Source organism: Populus trichocarpa, chromosome 1 (assembly GCF_000002775.5).
Source record: "Populus trichocarpa isolate Nisqually-1 chromosome 1, P.trichocarpa_v4.1, whole genome shotgun sequence".
Taxonomy (NCBI): Eukaryota; Viridiplantae; Streptophyta; class Magnoliopsida; order Malpighiales; family Salicaceae; genus Populus; species Populus trichocarpa.
Genome location: NC_037285.2, coordinates 33,414,919 through 33,437,551, shown reverse-complemented (window position 1 = coordinate 33,437,551; position 22,633 = coordinate 33,414,919). Strand labels below are relative to the sequence as shown.

Here is a 22,633-nt window from a genome sequence, read left to right as displayed (position 1 = left end):
AATTACAAGATAGAGTTATGAATCAAAAATTTCATCAGAGGGTAAGGCGGGATTCAATTCAACTTTGTTTTTATGTTCAAAATATTGATTTTAAAGACTTATTTTCACATCCAACTAGTGTATTCTAATAAATTTTTTAAATATTTACTTCAGAGTTTGAAACTAGAAATCTAAAGAAGGAAGCAAATATTCTTAATCAAGATAAAGAAAAAGGAAACTTGATGATTTATTTTGGTGTTTTAAAAGTATTTTTGAGAAAAAATATTTTTTTATTTTACTTCAAATTAATTTTTTTTAATGTTTTCAAATTGTTTTGATGTATAGATATCAAAAATTTAAAAAATAAAAAGAATATTATTTCGATGTATTTTCAAGTCAAAACACTTTAAAAAACAATCGTTAACACAATATCAATCAGGCTCTAAATCAAACATGGAAACAAAAAAAATACAAAAAGAAAAAAAAACTGAAACTTGACAAATGACAATGGCTTAGACAAGTTGAAAATTGGAGAGAGATTAGTTGAATTATCAAACCAAAAGTAGTGAATAATCCAGCAAGTATTCAAGTGGGAGGAAGAAGTAGACCTGACTTGTTCCACAGGCCAAAGAAAGAAAACAGAATAATAATTATTAATATACTAAAGTAATTAAACCCGATTTTTTATTATTATTCAGGTTAATATAAATTAACAAGAATTAATTAAAATAATATTATTTAAAAAAATAAAAAGTTAATATGGACTGTGGCCTGATCAACAAAGTCGTGAGATGGTTTATAAAGTCATTCGTTTTTTTAAACCCGATTTAAATTAGTTTTTATATTTCAAATAAATGAATTAAATAATAATAATTAAATGTTAAAAAAAGATAAAAAGAAATCAGAGTGAAAACCACACCTCTCTGTTTCCCTGTTAGCTAAAAAACCAACCAACCCCGGTCCACCACTACCCCGGTCCATCTCACTCAACCACATGCAATCACTTCTCGCCACATCACCCTCTCTCCATTCCTGTTAAGCTACCACATACACATGCACACACATACACATCACACCACATCAAACTCTCCCCTCCCCTTCCTTCTGTCACTCCCGAACACACCGGGAAAACCCCCGCCACCGCCGGTAGCCGCCCCACCACGTTCATGAAAGCCTAATAAAGAGAGAGTCTTTGTCAAAGCTGTAATTTTTAATGGTTTTATAGGGTTTATGAGGGATTTGAATTGAGAGTTTTAGAGATAGAGATAGAGGAAGAGAGAGATTCGATTGAGAAATGTATGTGGTGCCACCACCAAAGGGATCATCGGACACTGGATCCAATGGAGTCGGGTCGGGTGATTTGCGGGTTTATCAAACTTGGAAAGGCAGTAACGTAAGTCACTCATTTATCATTTTTCTTTCACTATTGTGTTCTTAAACCTTTTATTGACTGATAGATGCCAATATTCTCATATTTTGTTACACCTTTTCTGTTTCTTTTCAAGGAGAATCTGAATCAGCAAAAAAAGAAAGAAAAGATGCAGACTTTAGAGCTACTTTTAACTGTACATGTCAAATCACAAAAAATGTAACAAATGCTAGTTTCAGATGAGTTAATGTTTACAGCAACAACAAAAAATCTAATTTTGATGAACCCCTTTCAGTAAAATATTGAGTGTACCAATTATCAGCTATATTTGGCAAGGTTGAACTCGGTTTTGTAGTTATTTGGCCTTTAATTAAATGGAAAGGGATTGTTTAAGTCAATATCGTGATGATAAGATTCAGCACCCGGGAAACAAATTGCACTTTTGCGAGTAAAACTAACAAGAAGTTCGAAGGGATTGATGGGAAAAAATGATATGTGATGTGGTTTTGACTTCAAAATTGGTAGCTTAAGTTTCAGGATTGTTTGAATGGTAATGGGGTGATTTGGCTTTTTCTTAAATCAGGGGTGGTCTTATAACCACCCAGTGGAAGTGCAATTATTTTTTGTGTTTGTTTAATATTTGTGATTCTCATTTTGCTCTCTGTTACATCGGAAATTGAAATGATTGTTGGGAATCCATGAACTTATTCTTCTGCACGCTATAAATCTATGCTACCTCCTTTGGGATTAGTAGAAATTTGACAATAAAAGTAGAATAAGAAATAAAGAAAGATGAAATAGGAAAATCACATGCATAATTGATTGTTTGATTCAGAGGTTTTAGATGCTGAACAAGAACTGGTTGAGTTCTTACAATATATGAGAGCTTCTTAACCCTGTTTCTCATTGTAAATAGTGATATAATGTTAGTGAAACTGATATTGATTGAATTGTGGTTGATTGACCATGTGGCAAACTATGTGAAATTGAGATTGGTGAACTGTAAGTGTAGTATTCAGCTTCCAACGTGCTTATGATGAGACTTTAGTTGATCCCAGGACTTAGAGTCAGCATTGACCACAATTGCATTCTTATTCTAAGAATGCAGAGTTTTTTCAATTTTTTTCCAAAGAACTTACTGGAATTATGTTCTTCTGCAGATATTTTTTCTTCGAGGAAGGTTTATTTTTGGACCAGATGTAAGATCGCTTGCATTGACTGTATTCCTGATTGTTGCTCCAGTAGCACTATTCTGTATCTTTGTCGCCAGAAAGCTGATGGATGATTTTTCAGATGATTGGGGAATATCAATAATGGCAGTTGCTGTCGTGTTCACTATTTATGTGAGCTCTCTCTCTCTTGCTCAACACACACACACACACACACACACACACACACACACCCCACTCCCACTCCCACTCCCACTCTCTCTGCAAACACATTTAGATTCCTTTTACATGTTTAATTTACCTTGTAATCGAAAATAGCAGTTTCAACAATGTTTTTGTTGACCCTGTATTTCCCCCCCTTCATTATATTGGTGAAGATTATAGCAGCCAACAGTGTTCTCAAAGGTGAAAGGCGCTAAAAGACGCACGAAGCACTAGGTGCACACCTGAATGAACCAAGGAGATATGCTATAGATTAAAAGAAAATATATGTATTGTATTATATTATATTATATAAATCTAAAATATATATCTTCCCAATTAAGATTTGATTATTAGAAAATCAAAAGAAAATATAAATGACCATAACATAGTTGTATAAAGTTATATTTCTCACCCTTAAAACAAAATAAGATAATTTAAAGTAGTAAGTAGCTAAATAGATTAAAAAGAAAACTTAATTATCATAATCATTATTCATTAATCTTCAAAAACATCTTCACCCATGCTTTCTTGTTCTGTACTTATGCTGTTGTTCTCTGACTCTGTTCAACGCAAAGTGTGGTTGGTGTTTCTCTTCAAATGTCCTTTCTTGAATGTCTCCCACTTTAATTATTTTTTATTCTTTTTTATCCTAAACTTTGTTTTTTTACAAAACTACCCCTAAGTTGTTTCTCGTGGTAAATTAAAAAATAGTCAAATAGGTCAAAACATAAATCAGTTAAAAAAAAATCCAACAGAAAAAGAAGTATTTCAAGCAGGTGCTCACTTTAATGCCTGGTGCCCACTCACAGGGCGCTCACCTTGGCAGCGCTTCATTGAAATTCATCACCTGAGGCTAATAAAGGCGTCATGGCCTCACCAGAGCGCCTAGGCGAGTGCCTCAAAGCCTCTTGGCAACAGTGGTAGCCAATTCTGGCATGTGGTTCAGATATCAGAGAACCCAGATGGGGTAGTTTTTATTTTGGTACACTGCCAGGGATTATTGGAGAGCCACCAGTAAAGATTTAAGCACAATTTTAACCAGTCTTGTTCATCCATCTAAAGAGGATGGCAGGAGAAAAAAGGGGGTTGTTATGGTGGGGGTTCAAGGGTAGGCATTAAGATTTGTCCATGCTGAAATTTAGAGCATAAGTTAAATATACAGTAGGTTGTTTGTAAGCTGGACAGGATAGGAAATATTGCTTAATCATATAGATTGGGGATAAGAGGTGTGAGTTGTGGGAACTCATTATCATAATTTGTAGAGCAGGTTTAGTGGATGAATGTCTTCTGTAAAAGATATTGCTTCAAGGGTGTGCATTGTTGAGGTACTTTCTTGATTTTGTTAGTTGTTTAGAATGACGAGTTTTCAAGAGGGATAAATGTTTGGTGGTTTATTATATAGCATTATGCTGTTACGTGTCACCATTTCACCAGTTTTGGCAGAGGATAGTGAGTCGATGTGCTGTGTCTTACCATTCTGAAGTTTTCCGTGCAATCTCATTGAATATCCAATACATAACCCCAGCTTGTCTCTAGCCTAGTTTGTTGCCTCTTCTTACCATGTTCGCTTTGCTTTTACTGCATAGACTTTTCTTATTATGAATAATGATCATACTTGTTGCAAGCAAATCCTTTGCATAGCATTCTAGGTATTGTCAATTAACCAATCTCCAAAAAAGCAGGAGGTTGCACTTCAATGATAAATGCATTCACGTATATCATGTATTCTGTCACACGCGCACATGCATACTATGTACCTAAATATTATTGGAAAAAAATTGAAATAGATCATTGTAAGTGTTTCTGTATACTAGCTCATTGCATCACATGTGATGCTCGTGATACAATATGTTCTTAACATGTGAATCTTAATAAAATAAAATAAAAGCAAGAAATTTAATTATTAAACATATATTGATTTTGATCTTTTCAATATCATTATTGTTTATCAATAGTCATTTACAGAACAACATTAACAATAACAACCAACTTTAGACAATAATAATATAACAAATTAGAAATCAATAATACCTTGGGTTGAGTTTGTGATTTGACCATGCATATGTGAACTATGACAATTTTTTTTTTACAATGGTAATCACATTGGCAAAATGTTTAGCATTAGAGAACCTGGAAAGGAAATTTTGGAACTGAATAAGAATGGTATTTTTCTGCATAAGATGAGGTTCCTGTAACAGCAAATGTATTTTCTTGTAAGAAAATCGTTGCACTATGTATGGTTCAAATCTTATGAAGTTTCACCCAAAAGACTTTCTTTCAAAGCACAAGAAGAAATTTAAAATATTGCAATGGATCGGAAGATAACTACACTAATGTGCGAGTAAAAATAAATTTTTAGTTACAATTTGACTGAAATATCTTTTTAGAGTTTGACGGGTCCGGGTTTAATTTCATGATTATATGCTTAAAGCAATCGAGGAACTATTGGATTACTGTTAGGAATAGAAATTTTTTTTTCGGGAATTAACAATGAATGACCATCTATGTCATCACTAATAACCAACCAAATCCAATTAGATTTATAAGTGAATTAGAAAAGGGTATTTGCAGTATTATACCATAATTGCCAACTGATCATAATAATTCAATTTCAGGGTGTTCTGATTATACATAATTCATCAGATGTTAATGCTCATTTTGTCTCTACCAAAGCCTTTTTACATTTTTTCTTTTGTATATCATATAGATAGGCTGGTGTTAGGGTTACCATGTAAGCTAGGGTAGCTTGTGATATGAAATGTAAGTTTATGTGGCCTTGTCTAGCAAAATATCATGTGAATGCCATGATTGGATCATACCATGTCCTTATTGTTTGGGGATGTGCAGTTATTATCCCCCATTTTATTCTGTTTTTGCCTTTTCTGATTCATCTGCTACAACCAATGCATTTCAGACCTTGCACCACGCTGTTTTGACCTGTGTACACTTATGTAGCTCTTGCCATGCATGTAAAGCACTTGTTACCCTAATTTTGAGGATGGTGATGGTGTTGTAAAGGGCTATCTTGTTCCTGGAGAGAAAGCTCTAAATCTGTCCTGAAATCTCTCTTCAATGTCTTTCCTGGGCATGATAGGGAAACTGTTTCTGTAATACTGAACATGAAGCTCATAAATGTCTCTGATGTCTCAGGATTTAGTTCTTCTCCTGCTAACATCTGGAAGGGATCCTGGCATAATTCCACGCAATGCACATCCACCAGAACCTGAAGGCTTTGATGGGAGTGCAGATGTTGGGTCTGGTCAGACTCCACAATTACGTCTGCCACGTGTTAAGGAGGTGGAATTCAATGGAATGACTGTGAAGGTTAAGTATTGTGATACTTGCATGCTTTACAGACCACCTCGCTGCTCGCATTGTTCAATATGCAATAACTGTGTTGAAAGATTTGACCATCACTGCCCTTGGGTTGGGCAATGTATTGGCTTGGTAAGTGATCCTTTTTTTTTTATATGGTTGTTACTGTAGCGGTAAAAATGATCTTCAGCACTATCAATTGGATAGGATAAGTAGTTATATTGCAGTGCATCTCTCCTCCTGAAATGCTGTTTCTGCTGAAGGGTGACAATTAGATGGACCCCAAGCTTGAAGTTAGGTCCTGCTTTCTTTAACCAGGAAAATTCAACTTGATATGGACCTGTCAGTCCTTTCTTGTTGATGCTATCTCAAACTTTGATGTGTTTGAACACATATGGTCACCACTTCTTACTGATAATCTGAAAACTTAATGAAATATCAACATATTGAATCTAAATGGTTCATGTATATAAACTAGCAGATTCTGATGTTAAGTTTCTAGAATTAATTTTTCTCAAGTTGCTGGCATGGAAAATAGCTGGATTTTGTTTGGTGTCTTGGTGATCTTTTTGAGTGTCATCTCTCCTTACGTTGATTGATATGCTTCTGGGTGCAGAGAAATTATCGATTCTTCTTCATGTTTGTCTTATCAACGACCCTTCTTTGTATATATGTTTTTGCTTTCTGCTGGGTCTACATTAGGAAGATCATGGGATCAGAGAACATCTCAACTTGGAAAGCAATGATCAAAACCCCTTCCTCCATTGTTTTAATAGTTTACACGTTCATATCAATGTGGTTTGTCGGTGGTCTTACTGCCTTCCATCTGTATCTCATCAGCACAAATCAGGTAAGAGAACAAGGTTCCTCTTTTCATAACTCTTTTATGGAGAAGTACATTCATTCACTCTCTGAATGGAACTCTCCCTTGTAATCAACTGTACACTTTCACTAATGCTCTCCTTGCTTATTCAGACCACTTATGAGAATTTCCGATATCGCTATGATAGGCGGGCAAATCCTTTTTATAAAGGATTGGTGGAGAACTTCAAGGAGATCTTTTGCTCCAGTATCTCCCCTTCTAAGAACAATTTCAGGGCGAAGGTGCCCCGGGAACCTGCATTACCCACCCGGACACTTGGTGGGGGCTTCATGAGTCCAAATATGGGTAAAGCTGTCGGTGACATAGAAATGGGTAGGAAAACTGTATGGGGAGACATGAGTGCTATGGCTGATGGCGAAGGACAACCTGCCAACAATGATCGGTTGAACATAAAAGATGGTGAACTAGGCGAGTTATCCCCGGATATCAGGACCACAGTAGATGAAGTTGGGGACCGTGGTGGATTGCATCCTAGGCGATCGAGTTGGGGAAGAAAAAGTGGAAGCTGGGAGATGTCACCTGAAGTTCTTGCTTTGGCAGCTAGAGTGGGGGAATCTAACCTTGTGGGTGGTGGGAGCAGCAGTGGCAGCTTAACAACTGAGAACCGACAATCATAGTTGTGGATTTGACCTCCATCCAAACCTAGGAAATGGAAGATTAACTGATTTGGTGAGTGCTGGGGGTGATTGCTGACCAAATGGTTGGTTATTCAACTTCCGAACTATATATTATGTGGAATATGGGGAAACTTTAGAGGGGGTGCTTGAAAGTCTTTGTTGGTTTGACCATTGTGCTTTTAGGGTGTGGAATGGAATGGTGTGTTGTTAGTACGAGTGAGCTATTGTCAGTTTTTATTCTTGTATTTCTGGAATTAGTTAGTGTTCAATCTCATTTTATTTGAGGAATCAGTCAGTGTTTTCCTATGATTCTTCCTTTCAATCAGGGAGCCAATCGTTTTGACTGCCAGTAGCTTGATTCCTCATTTTGTTGCCTTTGGGCCTGCAATTAATAATGGGGTCAAGCATGCATAACCCTAAATTTACCTTACGGCAGCTTCATTGTTTTAGGGTGATGAAAGGGAGGCATTGATGAAATGTGGTAAACACATGCATCAGAATCCAAACCAGAACCTGGTTTTAGGAGAGTTGTAGCGCCACTGTGCCATGTTTATTGTACTGATGCTCGAACCATCCGCAGTCTATAGTCAATTCAGTTAAATGACACTTCGCAATAATTCAATTCAACAGTCAGCGCATAAATATTTTTCAGGCTGAGAAAAACGATCCACAGCCTTGACTTTCAAAAATAATTTTTTTAAAGTTAAAAAATATTATTTTAATATTTTTTTTAGTAAAATATACTTTAAAAAATAATCTCTCCACCCCAAAACACCTCTAAATAGCTACCATGGATTGTTTGGCTTGGATGGCAGGTGGGATCTAGAAATTTTGGAAAATTGTCAGATTGCAGTCCTTGCCTCTGAGCAATAGCTAAAGTGCATCATGGGATAAACACATTTGGGTCTTATGACCAGCAATAGCTTGCACACTGGGCTTGGCCATGGCTGGAAGATGGAAGATGGAAGATGGTCCACAGTTGTGATGTTAGGCCAATTTCAAATTTTCATATCAACCTGACCTCAGGCTCATATAAGCCTAGCCTCATGCAATATCCATTGGATAAAGAAGTTAAGATTATAATATCTGAAGGTCAAATTCAGGGGACTCGTCTACAACGAGGTAACTGTATAGTCAAAACCAGTCCTTTGGGGTGATTATTGCGGCAATAAACCTCAAACCTGTCATTTCAGTAGCCAGTGAACCTAACCCACGGAGTGTTTTGTAATTTGCCTACACCACACCTCGGTGTCAGAATCGCCCCTCTTTTAATGAGAGTTGGAAATTTTATTTATTTTATTACTTTCTTGAACCACATTGTTCAAGATTTATTATGCCTGTAATTAAACCTATCAAGATGAGGAAAGGAAAGGCAATTAAACTCTAGGCTTAAAGCTTCACTTTGACCTTTTTTTCACTGCAGCACCCCATATCATTTCTCCTCCTCTTTCTTCTTCACACAAGACATCAATAGGAAATACCAACAGCAAATGTTTTTTTGTCTTGAGCATATGCCAATGTGGATGAAGTGAGAAATCAGGCCTTAGTAGGTGAGTTTGTTAATCTTGTCTTAGTTTCGAGGTTTTTTTTGGCTCTTTAGATGATGGATTTTTCCCTCTGTTGTCTCTATGTTGTTTTTTTTGTCACTTACTGGCTTTTGTTTTGACTGGAATGATGGAGATACATATGCAAGTAGAGGTTTGATTTATTTGTGTGCTGTGTGGTTCTTTTTTGGCATAGATATGTTTAAGAACCAACTGCAAGAACTTGCACAAAGAAGTTGTTTCAACCTCCCTTCTTATGCTTGCATTAGAGAAGGACCTGATCATGCACCAAGATTCAAAGCTTCTGTGAACTTTAATGGTGAGATCTTTGAAAGTCCAAGTTACTGCACTACATTGAGACAGGCGGAGCATGCGGCTGCTGAAGTTGCCCTTAATGTTTTGTCTTTAAGGGGTCCTGCAAGGTCTCTAACAGCAAGAGTTCTTGTAAGTTTCTTTTGTCAAAATCCCTCTTCTTGGTTTGTTTTAGATAGTTTTCTTGATTGCTTAAGGGTGTTTAAACGATGGATACCCATTTTGTCTTCAATTTGGTTACTCTAGAGTCTAGTCTTATTGTTTCTTTCTGGGAATTTAATAAAGGATGAGACTGGAATTTACAAGAACCTACTTCAAGAAACTGCCCATAGAGCTGGGCTTAACCTCCCTGTATATACCACTGTAAGATCAGGTCCTGGTCATGTCCCAGTTTTCACTTGTACCGTGGAGCTTGCTGGTATGAATTTCACGGGTGAGCCAGCAAAGACTAAGAAACAAGCTGAGAAGAATGCAGCTATTGCAGCCTGGTCCGCTTTGAAAAGATGTAAAACTTCCATCCCCTATTTCCTGTTTGTTCTCACATCCATTATATCATTACTTGCATTTTCTGTGTAATCAATATATATTTTTGTGCAGTTCCAAACTTGGACTCTTTGAGTAGCAAAGAAGTAGACACTCGTGAAGAACAAGATCAAGCAGTTGTGGCAAGGGTACTGTCAAATTTCAGATCCAAAGATGAAGGTAGATATGCAAGAAAGAGGGATCATAATCAAGCAAGAAGAAGAATGGTTAGAGGGCACAAAGACAGTAGCGGTGCATCATCTTCCTCCACCTCAAATAACTTTCTACTGTATCCACATCGGAGGCTCCTGGATCTTATATTGGATTCTACCTTAGATGGTTCAACACAAATGCAGAAGTCCTCCTTTATGTCTCTCCTTCCTCCACCCCCACCCAGAACAAGTTCAAAGATTTTGCCACCGCCCTCACATATAGACAATCCATCTCTATACTCATCGAACAGGCCTATTCCAATACAAGTTAAGGGAAAATCACAAGTTCATGTCCCACTTGAAGAGCATTTAAAGGATGAAGAAGAATGGTTAGGTACTAAACCAGATGTCATCAAGAAACACATTGAAAAGGAGAGTGCCAGCAATTCAAGTTCAAGTAATCTTTACGGATCAAGTTCATTATACAGGCCATTTCCTTTCTCCAATACTGGGAAGCCAGTCACTTCCTTGCCTGATAACACTAGCCAGCACGAATCAACCCACATTAGTAGCAGAATTTTTGGGTCTACAAATCCATCTCCAATGGCATCCATTTCCATCAAGACACCCTCAAGTACCCATGTTCCAAGGCCTATGTTCACTGGAGGGTTTAACCCTCACAGGATTGCACCAGCTGTTCAAATAAGGTCAGTGATCCCAGTTTGTGCAGCACCACCATCACCAAGCAGACCCCCACAATCATCATCAGCTACAGGTGCTCCTTCCCATTCTACCTTCAAAGGAGTAGCTGAGGTATCAATGCTCAACAAGACAGAGTCAAATCCTCAACCGAGTTCTACCGAATTCAAAAACAAGCTACAATTATTATGAATTAGCAGTATAAGTTGAAGAAAAGACAAATCTTGTTTAAACCCCCATTATTATGGGGTTGGTTGTTAAACAAAATCGGTCCTTTTTCTTTTGCCTTCCAAAAACAAACCATGGTTTTGTCTCATGGGGGGTCTAAAGGTTAAATTTTTGTATTGATACGCCTGATTATATAATACTCCTATAAATTCTACTCGACTACTCCACCTTACATTAACTGAGAGAGAGGGAGAGAGAAGAGCATTAAATGTGATCTGGGAGAGTGGGTTGCAGGAGATAAGAAAGAGAGAGAGAGAGTGAGAGATGGGGGTAGCAATGATGGCAGACTGAGGGAGGACCAAGCAGACAATTGCAGCGATAAACGCAAGCAATTAATTTACACTCAGTTCTGAGACCAAAATTTATTAGTTTTGTCTTCTCCATTAATGCTTTCATCTTCTTCTCCTCCTCCTTTATTGTTAGCCATTTACTCTCACATTGTTTATAATATTTTTTTGGTTTTCTGCATAGCAGATTTTTAAATAATTTTTTTTTATGGGTTTGAGTTTTCAAATGCCAAGTATCCGTTACGATTTAGGTGCATTTTGGGCATTCCATGTTCGAAACATGGGTAAAATTGGTACTGCAATGAGTATCATCTCCTACCATTGATTTTCCCTTCTCTTTGTGTGTGGACTGTGGACCCATTTAAGAAGGTTTGACTTTTAGCACGTAGCAAATTTAGTATTTTTGTGCAAGAAACTTTAGCAGCCGTGGTCCATTGTAAGAAGAGCATCTTCTTTTTTTATGGTTTGCACTTTGCATGAAGAATAAATTGTATTTTAATAACTTGATATATAATTTAGTTGATCAGATAACTCTAAAGACAATGCGTATATATTAAAAGACAATTAAAAAACTCAATTAAAAAAACTAAAAAATTAATTCAGGTCAACTCATCAAGGAAAAAAAAAGTTCCTGCAATAAACAGTATTTTAGCTTCTTTATAAAAAACTAAAATAAAATAACTTTTTGTTTAACACTCCTCGAAGTATGAAAAATGATATATATATATTAACTTTCCAAGCATCTACACTGGAGAAGCTCTCATGCATGCATTTGGAGCCTGCTTCTTGTAGCTTAGGAACAAGCGACAAGGAGCAGCACATGCCCTGTTAATGTTTTTTTAGTTTTGAGGTCCTACAATGCATCTTCTGTGGCTGGTAACATGCATGTATGTGTTCAATGTGCACGTTTTCTGGTTCCTAGACCACCATTTTAGACAAGACCGATCCCCTGTAAGAGGCCAAGCATATTTGCAGCAAGGAAGTCTCTCATAGTCTCTCATCCCTGTGAGAGGCTCTAGCTGGAATTCAACAAGGGTCCCTTCACGCCATGTAATTGTGCAGATGAACGAAAGAGCTGAGGACAAAGATCATCTTAGCTGAGAGAATGCCTAGTGTAATTGCCCAAAATCAAGGAAGCATTGATGCAAGATGCACCCTTTTGGGACAAAATCTGCAGGCAACAAAAGATCAAGCCACCCCTGCCACTCTTGGCAGAAAGTACTGCTCTTTGAAAAATTCAACAGTTACATAAAGGGAAACAGCTTTTTTACTTGAAGAAAGCAAAAGAAAGTTTAACTTCAAAGAAACATTGATTCTGAGCAGTTGAAAAGTGGTTTTTCTTCTCTTTTTCTTCAACTTTGAACAGAGTGCTATATCATCGTTGGACAGGTTGATGTATCTCCAAAATCACAAGCTACTGGGAATCTGTCTTTTATTGCTAATCTGAAGAAGTTGTTTTGCATCTTCTCCACATCTCCTCCCAAGAAAAACATTTCCCGATTCACTCCTAAATATTGCTAGTTCGGAGAAATCTTTTTTAACCTTGTCAGAGAAAAAATATATTTTTCTTGGAGCTATCAATATTGTAATCACTACTTCACCGCTGCTACAATCATCACCACTCCACCCAAGTGCAGCGCTACATTGTGTTTTCAGGGTAGTAGCCCTCTAAATTTTAAAATTTTAAAATCTGATCCTTATGTTTATTGCGTTTTTCAATCAAGTCCATGTAAAGAGTTTATTTTATCATACTTGTTTATCTTCACTTTGACCCTTAATGTTTATCAGATCGCCCCATCATTTCATTGTAGCTGGACTATTGACTCTACCATAACCACCATCCTACAGCAACCAGCACTCACCGCCGCTGTAACGCCAATACAATTTCCAACACCACCACTTTTAAGAACTTATAAAACCTTAATATTAGCATTGTAAAATTGTAATCTATTATCTTAATCTTAAATCTTAATTTAATGTTTCATGGGCTGGCCCAATTTGAAGAAGATAACTTGCCAGATTCGGGACTTATATATACCCTTGGCCCTAGACATTATATGCAAACATTATTGATATTGCCACTGCCTTCTTTATAATGGGTTACTATGAGAGATTTTATAGAATTAAATGAATAATTATTAATAGTTATTCTATAGAAATGAGATAGATATAAGAAGAAGAAAAAAAGAGATAGATAAGTAAAAAAATATTTTGAAATCTAAATGTAATATCTTTATCACTTTTAGTGCTCACAATTTTGATAATCAATTTAGATTTACAGATTGCTAGGGATTTTAAGATAGGAAGCACAACCTATTGTGTTTATGTCAATTATTCATTGTTATTTTAATGTTTTTAATTTGATCAATTATTTTTTGTGTTTTTTGAATTTGTTTGATTAATTTTGTTCTTTGTAAATTTATAAAGTTAACTTGGTAGCTAGATTTGAGATTTCTCATAATAATATTTTTTTTTTGGTGAAATAGAGGAAGAGAAGTTGGTAATGAAAAAGAAAAAAATTCAATTTTTCTATATTATTATATTCTAATAATAGATCAACCGAAAGTTCAATTCTATTTGAACTATTCATTTTCAAATAATATCCACATTGTTCATAAATATTCGTTTTTGATTTAATTTTTTTTATATAATTTAATCCATAACAAATTTTACATTGAACCCACAAATGCTTGTATTTTTGAGTTACGCCGAGATCATTAGAATTTTCTCTTAGAGCAAAATCACTGCCAGTGCTAGTTCTTAGCCTGGAATTCCTGTTTTCACTATTATTTCTACTTTCACCCGAAATATAAGTAGAAATATAACTTTCTTTGTAATTTTCACTACCATTTAAAATAGAACTAATAATCCTGATTTGAGAACGAAGATAATTGTCAATGCAACTATTGATGTAATTATTTCAACTATATTTATTATCATACATAGAATAATCATAGTGGGAATAGTCATTTCTAAACTTTTTATTTAAATAACTAGAGAGAAGGTCTTTTCAAAGATTCTATATAAATAAAAATTTATATACGAAACTGAAAGAGTTACCTTTTAAAAAATTATAATGATATCAGAATACTTACGTTTTATTCTTTTGAAAGAGAGAGAAAAGGTAAAACAAAATGGATTATTATTATTATTATTATTAATTAATAAAATCAAACTTCAAGTTTGAAACTCAAGTAATTATTATTATTATTAATTAATCTCTTTTGATTAACTCAAAAAAAAAAAGGGACGTCAAAAGAATTGACTGTTAATTTTTTAAATCAAAAGAATTGTTGTTGCTCTAACATGCTATCCTATTTACTAGTCAAGAGTTAAAATAAAATTATAAAATCGCCATTGTCAATGACAAATCTTAAAATACTATTTTAAGATTATAATTCAATAAACATTAACAATTTTGAAGCTCTCCGAGGAGTCGGAAGAGGCATGGCAACGAAGGTGAAGGCAAGGACAGCTAGCACTCCAAAAATTATTTATTAATCTGCGACACTTTAATGGTTTATCATATTCTTAAACATAGGATAACATATAATTTTCATATTTTCCATCGCTCTTCAAATTGTTCATGTGCAGAAGAATTATCCGTGAATGGCTTAAATCCTAGGGCCTATACATCGGACCAAGATTATGTCCTGTTTGTTTTTGCGTTTCAAAAATGTTTATAAAAAAATTAATTTTTTTAATTTTTTCTTTACTTCAAATTAATATTTTTTTAGTGTTTTTAGACCATTTTGATATGCTGATGTTAAAAATAATTTTTAAAAAATAAAAAAATATTATTTTAATATATTTTTGAATAACAATTATTTTAAAAAGCAATCACAATTATATTTTCAAGCAAAAAAAAAAAAAACATTTGTTGTCTACTGCCATCTTTCTTGATGCTTGGCCATGGCAATAATACATCCGCAGAGGTGTACAATTGAAAGGAGATCGATGATGGAAGAATGCTTGTATATTAGTCGGGGTGTATTTTTTAAAAAAATATGTTAAGATATTTTTTTATTTTTTTATATTAGTATATTATAATTATTAAAAAATATCAAAAAACATAAATTTAAAGTATTTTTAAACTAAAAATACTTTTAAAAAAACTTGTTAATTTCATTGATATCCCCCCGTAACCAATCACTTCTCCAAGAACCACCAATATTTTATGACTATTTACAGTAAAATGACTCTCTTTTAATTATAATATATTGTATGATGGAGACCAGCTATAAGCCACCACACAAGACTTTATGAAGTGAACTGATCCTCGTATCTAACCTCATCAATCAATCCAATGAAATTCCTCCCCAGCGACCAAAAGCCACCGGAAAACCCACTACCTTCCACTCGAAAAAACCTATAATCTTAATAACCTTATCGGCCTTTTGCCCACTGATTCAAGGCCCCGGTAACAATTAACAAAATCTAAAGGAGTGGGGTTCTCGTTATGACAATACACAATGAAAATCTTATTTTATCATTCCAACCAAACCAATTAACTCACGATTAGAGTAATTCAGTAATTTCACAATAGTCAATTTGTCATGGTAAAAGTTAAATGGAAGCAATTAAGTATTTTTCACTTTTTTCATGCATATTAATATTATTATTATTATTATTATTATTATTATTATTATGTTGATTTAGGAGTAAGTTTGTTATTTAATAAATATAAATATATATTTTTTTTAAATGACTCACACGTGCGATGCACATGTCAGCGCGTGACTAGCCTTGTCCCTTTCAAGAGGTGTGTGTGGGGTCATATAGTTACCAAACACCGCCTTCCACGGTGGCGTTGAAATCATCTCGACATCCCCTTCATGATAAGGTGGTGCATGTAACCAACAATCATCTGGTTTGGTGTTGGCAGTCTTTTTTTTTTTTTTCCCTTTTTTTTTCTCCTTTACTCGATATCCACGCCTGCCCTTTTATGATTTCAAAACAACCTTTCAATCTGTTACCCCTTTATATTTGATTCATGTTCTTTTGATTATTTTTTTTATTTGAAATAATTTATAAAATTGAAATTCTTTTTCAATTTTATCCCTCTTTAATTTTTTTTTATATTTCAAATTTGATTTTCAATATTTTTTATTACTATTACTATTATTAACACAATCATTACTATTATCATTACAATTATTATTATTATAAGAAACAATTATTATTACTATTATTATCACTATTAGTAGTATCATTGGCATTATTATTATTATTACTATTATTGTTGTTGTTAAAAAAACAAAAACTATAAACTTGATTTGAAGGATAAAATTGACAACCATAAAAACTTTGATAAAAAAACCAAGAAAAACAATTAAGAAATCAAATTATATATGAAAAATTAGAATTGAAGAATTAAATTGAAAATAAATAAATGTTTAACAAAAACAAAAAGGAAAAAATAAAAAAAATAAAAACCAAAAGGACTGAATATAAAAGACTAATAAAAAATGAGGACCAAAGCTCATTTTTTATGCAGGAGAGAGAAATGAAAAGGAGAAAAAAAGGGCCACCAGTAATAAACCGAATACCGCAAGTTTACACGCGGCACCTAAAAATGAAAAGGACACGATGAAAAATAAAATGAGATGGCAATAACATATTTTTCTTCAATAGAAAGCGCCACACATGCCAACAACTTTTCCAAATAAAATAATATAAATTTTATATTAAATGATGTAATTACTCTTGCTCAAATTGACATTTACAAAAAAAAATCTGAGGTAAAAAGACCCTATTACCCTTAACTTCATATTGTAATTTTTCTAGACAAAAAGGCATATGTGTAATTGTATTACGGATAAAAAAAGATAAAGGCAAAAATACCCCTCCATGATAGTGTTAGTTTTTATGGCTCCAAGGGTTTTTTGGTATTATATTATTTATTATTATATATAAAATACAATAATATTCCTAAACAAACTTATAATGACTAATTTGGTGTGTGAAAAAGATAAAAACACTTCTAATTCAAAAGGGGGAAAATGACCATTTTATTGTAACAATGAATAGAAAAATACGAGTGTGGCTACAGAATTTTGCTTTACGTTTTAATTGTTTTGATATAATCTATAGAAAAGAAATAAAAAAATGATTGGGATTGTATTGATTAGTTCATGGTTGTTAACTGAGTTGATTATAAACTTGGTCCTTGTATTCTAATAAAATTATTAACCGGTTCTTTTTTGTTTAAAATCTAATTTTCAATCCCTGAATTATTAAATTTCCTAGCAGTATAGTCCATTCTTTAATTTCATGTTCATTAATAGAAAGAAAAAACAAAAAGACAGAAGAAAGTGACTTAAATTATTTTTGTGGGTCAAAGGACACGTAAGCCTACCGTGGCTACACATCATGTATGCATTCTTACCAGTATTAAACTATTAAATCCCCCATCTTCTCCCTGTAACAACCGATGGTCCCTTGTCCATCCATGCCTTGCTGGCTCCTCCTCACTGCACACTCACCGTTCCTGTCAGTGCTATTATTATTATTATTATTATTGAAAATCAGCCCCATTAATTTAAGGGAAGTATTGAAGGAAAGTCTAAAGTTAACTGTAATTATAGTTATTTTTTAAAATATTTTTTATTTAAAAATATATTAAAATAATATTTTTTTATTTTTTAAAAATTATTTGTGGTACCAGTGCATTAAAATGATATGAAAACAATAAAAATATATTAATTTGAAGTAAATAAAAAAATAAATAAAAAATTATTTTTTTTAAAAGCATTTACGAAACACAAAAATAAACAGGGTTTTAGTTGTTTATATACTTATTTTTGTGTTTTTTTAAAAATAAAGTTTTTATGATTTCCAGATGCCTCCACCCATCCCTCCTCCTTTTCATCAAGTCGCAACAGAATTTAATTGCGTTTTTATTCTTCTCTGGCATCTACCAAAAATATTCTTTGGATATTCTTTTTTGTTCTTGAAGTAAAATAGAAGAAACAAAAAAATAATAATTCCATAACCAGTTATACGCGTTTTTCATTTTTGCATCCACAAATCGTTTTCCTTCCTTGGAATATTCTTGACTCGGTGGGTGGGGCTTAGGTGAGCATAATCTAGCACGCTCTATACTATTATTTGTTGATCACCCATTGGTCCACTTATTAAAACAGACAATATTTTTTTAAAAAATGATTCAATAAATTAGAAATTCTAAAATGCCATAGACCTATAATTATTTATGGATTTAAAGAGTACTGTAAGATTTCCCTATAGAAAAAAAAGGCAAAATTGAGTCTTGTCTAGAAAATAAATCTGAATGGCAGAATGCGACGTGTCACTCTCCCATTAAATTAAAAAAATGCTCCTCGTCTCACCTAATTAAATCCTCACCGCTAGAAGGGAACAAAATAATAAAAACACATTAATTAATTAATCAGAAAAAAAAAACTTTTGACAAAGACTATAAACCGAAAAGGGTTTAAGACAGGAAATAAGCAGAGGATTTTTGGAATATCCAAGAGGATATAATAACGCACAGAGTGGAATATTCTACGTGGAGATCCATCCACCCAGTTCCCGTTCCTCCCCACAAATATATAAACCCCTCTCCAATCCCTTGTCCTCGCACAGCAAACTCCAAAATCCTATTTTCTTTACCTAATCAGTTATTATGGCTCTTAAAGCTGTTCATGTCTCTGATGTTCCTAATCTTGACCACGTCCCTGAGAATGCCTCTCTTTCTCTCTGCTCAACTCGTTTCTCCAAAGGTAAATTGCCAGAAGGAGAGCTTTTTTGATTGATTCTTGGACTTTCTTGATGTGGGTTTTGGGTTTTTTTTTTGCAGGAGTTGAATTGAATAGAGAAGCTGCGTTCAAGACACCAAAGTTTTTGGTGTTTGGGCATAGAGGGAATGGAATGAATATCTTGCAATCAACAGATCGTAGGATGAAAGCTATTAAAGAGAACTCCATTATGTCTTTTAATAGTGCTGCTAAACACCCCATTGATTTCATCGAATTCGATGTTCAGGTATAATCATCAGCATCTTTTTGCTTCCTATTTCGTTCTAAGAAGGGAAAGAAAATCTTGTTTCTGTGCTTGCTGGGAATTCCTTTTTTTTGTGGTTGTGTTTTTCCTTTTTCTGGAAAACAATGGAATTTAAGTTCTTCGAATCTGGTGTTTTTTCTTTTACGTTGAGGTGATGTCTGTAAGCATGGTATCACTTAAGGTGGTTAAGAAATATATTAAAATAATATATATTTTTTATTTTTTAAATAAGTAAAAACAATACAAAAGTATGAAAAAATTAATTTTAAATAAAAATAAATAAATTTTGATCACCCTCTATTTGGGACGGGACGCAATCACTTGGATCTCTTAGTTAGTGGTTGCCGTGTACAGTTTTAGACCTTTTTTTTTTTATATATATATATATATAGAAACTTATAATTTTTATTCACAACCTGATTTTTTTGAATAAAAATATATTATGATTTGAAAAAAAATTTTTAATAAAAAACAAAATATATGCAAATAAAGGTATAATTAATTCAAAATAGCTGTATAAAAAAATGCACAATTAAGATCTAAAAAATAGATATTTTATTATTATTATTGAATATTCATGAATTTTTTTAAATTGTACATATTAGAATCATGTATAATTTTTTATAAAATAGTTGCTTATATTATTATAAAAAAACCTTTAATTTTATTTGAAAAGCATGTTATCATCCTATAACTTTTAAAATATCATTATAATTATTTTATTTGAAAAGGATTTTAATTTAGAATATTAAAAAAAAGAAAATTAAAAAATAACTTAGATAGCTAAGCCCAGTCATGCCTGGACGAGAAAGGATGACCTGAGATATTGTTTGACTTTAAAAAAAAAAGAAGCCAAGCATGCTTGACTTTTTTAAAAAATAAAAACAGCAGACGAGATCGGACTTGTTGTCCATTGCGGCATTTTTTTTACCACCTTCGTTGAACAGGAAATCAAGGCTGAGTTTTTTTTTTTAATAAAAAAAACTCAAATTTTAACGAATTGAAGTTTTATGACAAGTAAACTTTGAAAACCAGTGTAAAAAAAGCTCGTGAGCGTTGCAAATAAATACTACAATGAAAAGTTTGTGTGTGAACAAGTGGCGCACTGTGAAACCCTATTTCTTTTTTTTTTTTTGGTTAAATTTAATGATGGGAGGATAAGGAACTGATTGTGCTTATTTTTGCATGTATTATCTTTTATTTCTGAAAAAAAAGAAATAGAATTCAAAATAAAAGTATGGAGCTGGATGAGAGACAAAGGCAAGAAAATGTGAAAAAACGAATTGTCGTTTTTGTAGGTCACAAAAGATGATTGTCCAGTCATTTTCCATGACGACTTCATCCTCTCTGTAGATAATGTAAGTGTCTCCAATGCATTCGGAATCTCTATTTTTGGCTACGTAAGAATCTTATGGGTTCAATTTATTATTTAGAAACATAAATAATTTTGAAGTTATGAATTTATTTGCAATTTCAGGGCATCATTTTCGAGAAGAGAGTGACAGAACTTTCCCTGTCTGAATTCCTATGCTATGGACCCCAAAAAGAAGCAGGAAAATCAGGCAAATCTTTGGTTAGGAAAACAAAAGATGGGAAAATAGTAGAGTGGAATGTAGAGAAAGATGACTCATTGTGCACTCTGCAAGATGCGTTTCAACAAGTGGAGCCTTCACTTGGCTTTAACATTGAATTAAAATTCGATAATCACATTGTCTACCAGCAAGATTATCTCATTCGTGTTCTTCAAGCCATCTTGCAGGTATATATGGACGACCTTTTGCTAATCAAGACCCCTTTTTTAGCTTAAACAAGAGATTTTCCTTAATTGGGGCATGAATTTTGTGGTGCAGGTGGTATTTGAGCATGGTAAGGATAGGCCTATTATTTTCTCATCATTCCAACCTGATGCAGCATTGCTTGTCAGAAAACTGCAGAGCACCTACCCTGTAAGTTGTTAAATTTGATTATTTGTTATTTATGTAAGCATGGTACTCTTTATCTTGTATTGATGATTGTTGTTTTTTTTTTATTGCATTACAGGTTTACTTCTTGACAGATGGGGGTGTTGAGATTTTCTATGATGTAAGGAGAAATTCCTTAGAGGAGGCTATAAAGGTGTGCTTGGAGGGTGGTTTGCAAGGGATTGTATCTGAGGTCAAAGCGGTTTTTAGGAACCCTGGGGCAGTATCCAAGATCAAGGATGCCAAGCTTTCACTTATAACTTACGGAAAATTGAAGTAAGTATTTGGATTTTCTGACTTTGAAATTCGCTCTTTTATGCGATTTTGGTAAAAGAATTTCATCCATGAAAAATCAAAGGTCAAACCTTGTCAAGGTACTAATTGTGTTTTGTTTTGTAGTAATGTATCAGAAGCTGTTTACATACAACATTTAATGGGTATCGATGGAGTGATAGTTGATCTGGTTCAAGAGATCACTGAGGCGGTATCTGATCTGATAAGGCCATCAAAGGTGGAAGAAGCAGAGAGTTCAGCAGAAGGGCATGATGAGATGGAGGAGAAATCAAAGCCCAAATTCTCACAGAGGGAGCTTTCATTTCTTTTGAAGCTCATTCCAGAATTGATACAGCATTAATCCCATGCCCTTTTTGTATAATTTCACTAGAAGTTTAGCAGTTTTGGTCCCTCCTTTTTTATGCTTGTAAATAATCTCATCTCTTCTACCTTTCTTACGATGAATCCCCCCCCCCCCCCCCCAAATGATATCACAGGCAGCTGTTGATCCCCAAAACAGGGCTTGTCCCCCCCCCTAATGATATCACAGGCAGCTGTTGATCCCCAAAACAGGGCTTGTATTTAGTTTTATCTGTTTGCTTCCCATCAATATGGAGTTCTTGTTACATGGCCTCCGTCAGCTTTTTGCTTGAAGCCACTTGCAGCCTGGCTCAGGGGTCTGACTTGAAGAAAGATCTGTATCGGTGAATCAATTTGTGTTATTAGCTCAATCTAAATCCTAAATCGATCATTTTTCTTTTTATCAAAATGGTGTAATTTTTTTCTTGTTTCTTTTTACAATTTTTTATACTGACATAATCGAATTTGAATTGAGTTTGGCTGAGTTGTGAGTTACAAAAGTTTGAATTGATTAAAATTCTTTTTTATTCAAATTAAAACTCAACTCAAATTAAATTCTAAATCGTGAATTTATAAAATTAATTTATCAAATCAAAACTGTATTTAACAACATATGCTATAGAGAAAATGTATTTCTTCAACTAAAAAAAATTGAGATAAGGAATATAAGCTTGGGATGAATTTTTCAATGTTTTATAAGTACAAAATTGTAAAAATGAAATTAATCTAGACATGAT

The 22,633-nt window shown here is 33.7% G+C and overlaps 3 protein-coding genes across 4 annotated transcripts; all 3 read left to right on the top strand.

The window, feature by feature from the left end:
- The first annotated feature begins 1,002 nt into the window (after positions 1-1,002).
- On the top strand, positions 1,003-7,842 carry LOC7495807 (probable protein S-acyltransferase 7). 2 transcript variants are annotated; one of them, XM_002298613.4, is made up of 5 exons: positions 1,003-1,372; positions 2,509-2,691; positions 5,872-6,168; positions 6,653-6,886; positions 7,012-7,842. In XM_002298613.4, exons 1-5 carry the CDS (start codon positions 1,274-1,276, stop codon positions 7,534-7,536), a joined length of 1,338 nt encoding a protein of 445 aa, XP_002298649.1. In that variant the 5' UTR covers positions 1,003-1,273; the 3' UTR covers positions 7,537-7,842. The 2 variants fall into 2 exon arrangements, with proteins under 2 accessions (XP_002298649.1, XP_024446571.1); XM_024590803.2 differs by having other exon boundaries at positions 1,007-1,372; positions 6,743-6,886.
- An 849-nt stretch (positions 7,843-8,691) lies between these two features.
- Positions 8,692-11,152, top strand: LOC7495808 (double-stranded RNA-binding protein 3). The gene is made up of 4 exons (XM_024608110.2): positions 8,692-9,086; positions 9,277-9,524; positions 9,678-9,897; positions 9,990-11,152. Exons 2-4 carry the CDS (start codon positions 9,279-9,281, stop codon positions 10,955-10,957), a joined length of 1,434 nt encoding a protein of 477 aa, XP_024463878.2. The 5' UTR covers positions 8,692-9,086; positions 9,277-9,278; the 3' UTR covers positions 10,958-11,152.
- Positions 11,153-18,848: 7,696 nt separating this feature from the next.
- LOC7495809 (glycerophosphodiester phosphodiesterase GDPD1, chloroplastic) lies at positions 18,849-22,380 on the top strand. The gene is made up of 7 exons (XM_024599814.2): positions 18,849-19,022; positions 19,100-19,284; positions 20,601-20,660; positions 20,780-21,061; positions 21,153-21,248; positions 21,343-21,539; positions 21,663-22,380. Exons 1-7 carry the CDS (start codon positions 18,926-18,928, stop codon positions 21,895-21,897), a joined length of 1,152 nt encoding a protein of 383 aa, XP_024455582.1. The 5' UTR covers positions 18,849-18,925; the 3' UTR covers positions 21,898-22,380.
- Positions 22,381-22,633: the final 253 nt, after the last annotated feature.

Bases quoted from the DNA above. Each gene is read 5' to 3' on its own strand.
- LOC7495809 (XM_024599814.2), top strand. From the start codon at position 18,926: ATGGCTCTTAAAGCTGTTCATGTCTCTGATGTTCCTAATCTTGACCAC. The intron at 19,023-19,099 runs GTAAATTGCCAG...TTTTTTTTGCAG, and splicing joins CTCAACTCGTTTCTCCAAAG to GAGTTGAATTGAATAGAGAA. The intron at 21,540-21,662 runs GTAAGTATTTGG...TTTGTTTTGTAG, and splicing joins ATAACTTACGGAAAATTGAA to TAATGTATCAGAAGCTGTTT.
- LOC7495808 (XM_024608110.2), top strand. From the start codon at position 9,279: ATGTTTAAGAACCAACTGCAAGAACTTGCACAAAGAAGTTGTTTCAAC. The intron at 9,525-9,677 runs GTAAGTTTCTTT...AATTTAATAAAG, and splicing joins CTCTAACAGCAAGAGTTCTT to GATGAGACTGGAATTTACAA. The intron at 9,898-9,989 runs GTAAAACTTCCA...ATTTTTGTGCAG, and splicing joins CTGGTCCGCTTTGAAAAGAT to TTCCAAACTTGGACTCTTTG.
- LOC7495807 (XM_002298613.4), top strand. From the start codon at position 1,274: ATGTATGTGGTGCCACCACCAAAGGGATCATCGGACACTGGATCCAAT. The intron at 1,373-2,508 runs GTAAGTCACTCA...GTTCTTCTGCAG, and splicing joins AAACTTGGAAAGGCAGTAAC to ATATTTTTTCTTCGAGGAAG. The intron at 6,887-7,011 runs GTAAGAGAACAA...TTGCTTATTCAG, and splicing joins ATCTCATCAGCACAAATCAG to ACCACTTATGAGAATTTCCG.